Source organism: Chanos chanos, chromosome 6, assembly GCF_902362185.1.
Source record: "Chanos chanos chromosome 6, fChaCha1.1, whole genome shotgun sequence".
In the NCBI taxonomy this organism is placed as follows: domain Eukaryota; kingdom Metazoa; phylum Chordata; class Actinopteri; order Gonorynchiformes; family Chanidae; genus Chanos; species Chanos chanos.
Genome location: NC_044500.1, coordinates 49,952,058 through 49,959,557, shown reverse-complemented (window position 1 = coordinate 49,959,557; position 7,500 = coordinate 49,952,058). Strand labels below are relative to the sequence as shown.

Below are 7,500 nucleotides of genomic sequence, written 5' to 3'. Positions count from 1 at the left end.
TGCCCATGTGTGTATGAGCATTTGACTAATGAGATGCTCGGTGGAACACATAGCCAAATCTGGGGAATGCAGGTGGTGTTCCACAACACTGTGATGTCTGGTCATGTTGCTCGCCGAGCCTGAGCTGTATCCTCACAGTTCAGTGGTTATGGTGGCAATTCGACACGTGAATACAGCACTATGTACCAATATGAAGGCTGTACAAGTTCGTGGCAAACCATTCAAAGACTTCTCAAGCTCCTCTCCCTCTTTCACCAAATCTCTCCTTGAAGAGACATAACACCTAGGTTGGCAGCACCTTTCAGCATCTCATATGTGTGACAGTGCCTACTCTATCACTACCATATCCATATACACTTTCTCTAATCTGTCCTGGATCTGCTGGATATGCTCCATGGTTGTCGGGTAGGGGGAACGCTGCTGTTCCCAGGCCTCATTTGCGATGTCCAGGAGCTCTCTTGGCTGCCTCCCGAAATGAAGCTTGAGAGGCATGAAGCTGTTAGAGGCCTGGAGAACTTCCCAGACATCGAAGAGCACACAGGACAGCATAAAGTCCCAGTCACGCGTCTTCAGACGCCAACCGCTTGAGCATCCTTTTGAGTGTTCCCATTCCGCAAGGCCGTGAGTCTGCAGGTGGCACACTGAGGATCAAAGATTATTCACCCACAGCGGTCTACAAAGTTCTGCGATCAGCTGGGAGACAAATGATGTCCCTTGCAGGGGAAAGTTGTATCTGCTGGACTTTGTGAGCATGGTAAACCTGGCCAGACCGTCCAACCCACCCTCCACACAGCACCTGGCTGATGGGCCCCCGACTGTCTCCTGTGTCCATGGGGACGTGCCCTGTGTTCGAGTCACCTGGTTCAATGGGCACTGTGGCAGACTCATTGCAGACCCCACTGGAGAGTGGCCCCTCACAATGGGCACTGTGGCAGACTTCCTGGTTATGTTGCTTCTTGGTAGGGTACAACACTTTACCCCAAAAGTATTCCCGATCAGCCCAACAAGGGTGGAAGAAGAAGAGGAACCAGTCCATTCCAGTCCCTCAGTGGCCAGCATCCTTAGCTGAAGAGGAGGCCAAGAAAGCCAACTTGGAAGGTTAGTAAGGTTCTCCTGTAGCGAACCTGTTGTCTGACCTATTACAACATGTTACCTGGGGCCAGCAGCTTCACCAGAGAACAACACCAGGACGAGCACCTAAAGAACTGCTGGGAGCAGGTCCAGGTGACTGAGGGGGAGCTACGACAGAGGGGACACCTCCCTCCCCAGTGCTTCCTGATATGTAACGACCTCCTCTATTATGCAGCAACCAGCTGGGGGCACAGAAGGAACCTGCAGTGGTGCCACTGAACCAAACTGATATGGTAGTATTAACTAGATTAGCTGCTGTATTTCCCTAGACCACAAGCATTAATTCCTTTAGTTAGGTGCCAGCTGAGTCCCCAGCGTTTCTCACCCTAGCATGCTGTCTCACCCTAACATGCTGTCTCACCCGTCAGTGGATGGCTCCACGAGTGCCACCCCCCTTATCACTGTTCCCGTCACTGAGGCTCCACTCAAGTACACAGGCATGGAGCTGGTAGGGCTGCTGCCAAAACTACCCAGGGGTCATGAGTACATCTCTGTTAATCTGATTATGCGACCTGATATGCAGTTCCCCATAGAGAGATCACATCCAAAGCCATTGCTCACGGGTTGCTCCTGCTCTTCAGCTGGGCTGGGACCCTAAAGGAGGTCCTGACCAATGATGGACACCGTTTATATCTGGGCTGATGGCAGACCTTTGCAACTTCAGTGTACCACGCACAGACTGACAGCCTTGTGGCCCCGTGTGTTTGTTATTGGGATTATGTGTGTGTGCGCATGTGTGTATGTGCGTGTGTGTGTGTGTGTTAGTGAGGGTGTGTGTATATGTGTATGCGATTGTGTGCGTGTGTGTGTCATTGGGGGGGGGGGTGTTAGTGGGGGTGTGTGTGTGTCAGTGTGTAGGCGTGTGTTTGCGTTATTAGGGTTCTGTGTACCTGGTTGCCACTGTGTGTTGGTGGGGACTAGGACCTGATGCAGAAACACAGGAGTGCTGTTCATCTTTATTCCACCAGACAGCAACCCAGCAAAACAATTTACATACCTGCACCAGAAAAGAAAAAAACAATTTACAAACTGCACCAGAAAAAAAAAAACTATTTACAAATGAAACTATTTCTTAATTAACAATTTCCAGAGGAAACTGTGTGTGTGCAGTACCTGGTCTGTGAGGGTTGGTAGGAGATTTTATCCTCACAGAACTTCCTCATTGCCACAGTGGAGAGAGCCTGATCTGCTCTGCACACACACACACACACACACAGAAAGAAAGAACAGAAATGGAAGTTAAAGACAGCATCACAGATCCCATCACTCACTGAAAAGTTTTTTCTGCAAACACAGACACACTTTGCCACCCTTTAACAGAAGGTGTCTACCATCAGCAGCCAGTTCTCCTCACCACAGAGACACTCCCAGTTCCCTCTCACACACAACACAGCACTTTCTACACTTTCCTCTCACCGACAGAGATATCTCCAAACCTCTTACCAACAGACCAACACTCAACAGACCAACACTTACCAACAGAGCAACACTCAACAGAGCAACACTTACCAACAGAGCAACACTCAACAGAGCAACACTTACCAACAGAGCAACACTCTGTAGAGGGCCAGAGACAATTAATCGATGCTGACACATCTTTCTGGTGAAGTCACAAGTCCTAACTATGTTGACTTTTGTGACTTCTGATTGCCTCATTCTAATATCATTGGTGCCGACGTGAATAACGATGTTGTCATAGCTGGTGTCTATGGGGTGTGCCTTATTGATACGCCTATTCCTGTTTGCCAGCACCCTAACGTCAGCTTCTATGTCGGGAGCTCTGGGCCCGGAGAGACAGGTAACAGTCGCTGGCGTTGCTAACCTGATCCCTCGGGTCACTGAAGCCCCTAGAACTAAGGTACAGGGCTTGGGGAGAACCTGGGCCGGCAAACAGGACTGACAAGAGCAGCAAAGCAATTCACAACTGGGAACGTCGACAAGACCTCCTGCCTCTCACAACCGTAACAAACTTCTTTTCTGCTGGCAAAACTACATTAATGGGGGAAAGTGAGCTGCTAATCGGCCCAGAGGCGAAACTAATGCTATCTGGGGTGCCCATCATATGCACCGTAATACTGTTGTCTGCATAGCCCAGGGGACTCAAGCCCTCTGAGCACCCCCCCTCCAGCACTGACAACAACCTCCAACACCCTAGTACCGCACTCAAGCCCCCTGAGCACCACCCCCCAGCACTGACAACAACCTCCAACACCCTAGTACCGCACTCAAGCCCCCTGAGCACCACCCCCCAGCACTGACAACAACCTCCAACACCCTAGTACCGCACTCAATCCACCTGAGCACCATCCCTCCAGCACTGACAACAACCTCCAACACCCTAGTACCGCACTCAAGCCCCCTGAGCACCACCCCCCAGCACTGACAACAACCTCCAACACCCTAGTGCCGCACTCAATCCACCTGAGCACCACCCCTCCAGCACTGACAACAACCTCCAACACCCTAGTACCGCACTCAAGCCACCTGAGCACCACCCCTCCAGCACTGACAACAACCTCCAACACCCTAGTACCGCACTCAAGCCACCTGAGCACCATCCCCCAGCACTGACAACAACCTCCAACACCCTAGTACTGCACTCAAGCCACCTGAGCACCACCCCTCCAGCACTGACAACAACCTCCAACACCCTAGTACCGCACTCAATCCACCTGAGCACCATCCCTCCAGCACTGACAACAACCTCCAACACCCTAGTACCGCACTCAAGCCACCTGAGCACCATCCCCCAGCACTGACAACAACCTCCAACACCCTAGTACCGCACTCAAGCCACCTGAGCACCACCCCTCCAGCACTGACAACAACCTCCAACACCCTAGTACCGCACTCAAGCCATCTGAGCACCATCCCTCCAGCACTGACAACAACCTCCAACACCCTAGTACCGCACTCGAGCCACCTGAGCACCATCCCCCAGCACTGACAACAACCTCCAACACCCTAGTACCGCACTCAAGCCACCTGAGCACCACCCCTCCAGCACTGACAACAACCTCCAACACCCTAGTACCGCACTCAAGCCATCTGAGCACCATCCCTCCAGCACTGACAACAACCTCCAACACCCTAGTACCGCACTCGAGCCACCTGAGCACCATCCCCCAGCACTGACAACAACCTCCAACACCCTAGTGCCGCACTCAATCCACCTGAGCACCACCCCTCCAGCACTGACAACAACCTCCAACACCCTAGTACCGCACTCAATCCACCTGAGCACCATCCCTCCAGCACTGGATCCACACCCCTCACCTGTTTATCCTTGAACTGAGTTTGAAATATTTTGATTTGACTGTTGTGACCTGTAAAGCCCTTTGAGACTGTAAACAGTGATATTGGGCTCTAAATAAACTTGAATTTGAACTTGAACTTGAACTTGAAATAAAGCATCCCTCCTGGGATTAAAAAGACAGCCTGACTCCTTTACTTGCAAAACCCAATTTTATGTTAGCAGACCCCACACCTTTCTGATGGGTTCAATGATTTATATGAGTATTTTGAGCCAGATTCTCATTGGAATTCTGACATTTGTGGCTCTTTTGATGTCACAGAAAGCCCTTCCATCTTTATTGTCGGTCAAGCAAACATTTCCTGTTGAAATCATTTTAAGGCCTGATAAATGTATAATTTGTAGCATGCTCTATGTGTGTGTGGCCATTTGTAAATTTATAACTTGACCCCTGAGAATATTGTAGAGTGAGCCCAGTTGTCAGGGATTATGGATTTGGTGAAGTGAAGGAATCAGCTTGTTTCGTTCCAATTTTAACTGTATATTTACTGTTTCTATTAATTGATTTACTTATATCATTAAATTTGTTTGTGAGACTGGACGCACTGCTGTAGTTATGACCTTGCTTTCCCAGCTACTCCGAGAGGAATGTTCTAGAAAAACAACCAGAACGTGACATAAAACAGTTGCAAAACCTGTCAGGTTCAGTGTGATAACAAAAAGGTTTGGTCAAACAAGACAAACTATTTGTGTTGTGTGGATGGATGTTAGTACCTTGCTGAGATCTTGCTGTAGTGCATGTAAGATGCTATAATCACCCCTGTCTTCCCTTTGTCACCCTAAGAGATAGACACAGAGGGAGAGAAAGGGAGACAGGGAGAGGCAGAGACAGAGAGAGAGAGAGACACACACACAGAGGGAGAGAGAGGGAGACAGAGAGAGGGACTAAGACGTTCTTTCCAAATTGTGACACAAAAGGAATAACAGAGTCATGTCTCAGACGTTGAGGATTGCCTGAGCTGTTTTACTCATACACATCTGCAGCTGACATTGACCCCACACCTTGCAGTGCAGAACGATCACATGCTGGGGGTCAGAGGTCAGCCACCGCTCCATGGCTTCGCATATGGCACAGATTTTATCCAGGGGTGGGGCATGGAGGTCCGGCCAATCAAAATCCTCCACCTGGGGTCAAGAGAGAACTTACTGTACAGATGAGAGCAAATCCTGGTTGAATCAGTGATAACCATAGATCTAATCTAGATTAGACCAGACGAAACCAATAGAGGGACCACACAAACCTACTTTATAGTCAGTCTAGAGCTGTCACTTTCAGTTCCAACCCTTTGCTCTGCATATCTGTATTCTAACACTCCATTATCACAGATAATTGATCAAATCAAGGGTTTGATGATTGGTTGACCAGTGGAACCAGGTGTGCTAGCGCCGGGGTGGAACAGACATATGCAGGAAGGGGTTCCCTAAGACTAGAGTTGGAAACCAGTGAATCCTGAGTGAGGTTTAATATGTTGTTTTACTGATGTGTAGAACGTTAGCTGCAGTGACAGTAACATTACAGGGCAAACCTACAGAAAGTTTACTATTGCATCTCACAGGGCAGGACAATCAGAGCTAAGATTAGGGGTTTTCCTGTTGGCACTAGAGCTGTGATAGAATAAGGTTTAGACTTGTTGTAGCATGAGTTTAGTATGTGTGTGTATGATGAGTTTTAGTCATGGTTGAATGTGAGGTTTGGAGCTGGCTGTGGTTGGAGGGTGTGTGTGTGTGTGTGTGTGTGTGTGTGTGTGTGCTCTCACAGAGGTTTGGTGTAAGGTGTGGAGTGGTTTTAAGGTTTATCTGTCCTACCCTGGGGTTGAGTTGACTGATGTTACTGCGTTTCTCAGATAGATTCAGGAGCTGTAAAAGAGAAAGAGGGAGCGGAGCTTTTTCATGTGAGAGAACTGCAGGCTAAAAATGGTGTTTACTGATTATTTCTAGTCAACTGTATTTAAAGTATGACTGTGTGACTATAAGCGTTCTGGAGGAGAAACATTTCTCTCATTTCTATTCTGAGGTCTGTTCTAAAAGAATTAATGACCCCAGGGTTCATCTTACATGCAAATACATACAAATCTATCGTACATCACACACACGCACACACACACACACACACAGACATGCAAGAGAGAATACAGAAGGAGAGTGTGTAACAACATATCTAGGTGAAAACTGACCAGATATTTGTCCTGGTGTCTGGACTTTAGCATGCTAGCTACTTCCTTCAGGTTTTCGCGGTAACGCTCCTCCTCCAGGTGAGACAGGAAGTGAACGGAGATGATCCTCTCAGTGACATAGGTGAGATCGAAATCAAAATGAGTTTCCATGACTCGCTCCATCACTCTATCCGAACAATCGCTCCTTCAACACACAATTCCATTGAGTTAAATAAACAATCACTCCTTCAACACACAATTCCACTGAGTTAAATAAGCTCATTCAACACACAATTCCACTGAGTTAAATAAACAATCACTCATTCAACACACAATTCCACTGAGTTAAATAAACTCATTCAACGCACAATTCCACCGAGTTAAATAAACACAATTCCACTGAGTACAATGAGAGGACAGGAATGGGAGTGAGAGGGGAATGAATGTTTACAGTCATTGAATATCTTCATTACAAAAGTTTCATTCCATAGACAAGTTTTCTTTCATTTAAAAAATGAGCTTGTCAAAAATATATAAACACAAAACTGACACATTTCCATTAGTCCCCATGTCCTCTGTTTTAACAGAGAGAAAGATTACCACTCATGACAAACCAGCCTACTCTCTGAGCCAATCAGAAACTTGCACACACTCTGAGTCAGTCAGAAACCAGCCCACACTCTGAGCCAATCAGAAATCAGCACACGCTCTGAGCCAATCAGAAATAAGCACACGCACTGAGCCAACCGGGAGAGATCAACACAAACATACTTGGGAAGCATACTCCTCTGTGTATGGAGCAAAGGCTGAGAGAGAAAGAGAAAGAGAGAGAGACAAGCAGAGAGAGACAGATGATAGTGTCTTTGGAGAGATATGTTTATCATAGTGATTACTCCAAACACT

General features: G+C 47.8%; 1 protein-coding gene across 1 annotated transcript in view; it reads right to left on the bottom strand.

Moving 5' to 3' along the window:
* The window catches only part of tns2b (tensin 2b), a 21,003-nt gene extending 14,220 nt beyond the window's left edge, over nt 1–6,783 (bottom strand). Inside the window, exons 1-6 of the mRNA XM_030778482.1 lie at nt 6,619–6,783; nt 6,251–6,301; nt 5,447–5,569; nt 5,159–5,223; nt 2,245–2,322; nt 2,022–2,128 (exon numbers count right to left, since the gene is read on the bottom strand). Coding sequence (XP_030634342.1) covers nt 2,022–2,128; nt 2,245–2,322; nt 5,159–5,223; nt 5,447–5,569; nt 6,251–6,301; nt 6,619–6,780 — 586 coding nt within the window. The 5' untranslated portion in view covers nt 6,781–6,783. The remainder of the gene's footprint in view (nt 1–2,021; nt 2,129–2,244; nt 2,323–5,158; nt 5,224–5,446; nt 5,570–6,250; nt 6,302–6,618) is intronic.
* Between the last annotated feature and the right edge of the window lie 717 nt (nt 6,784–7,500).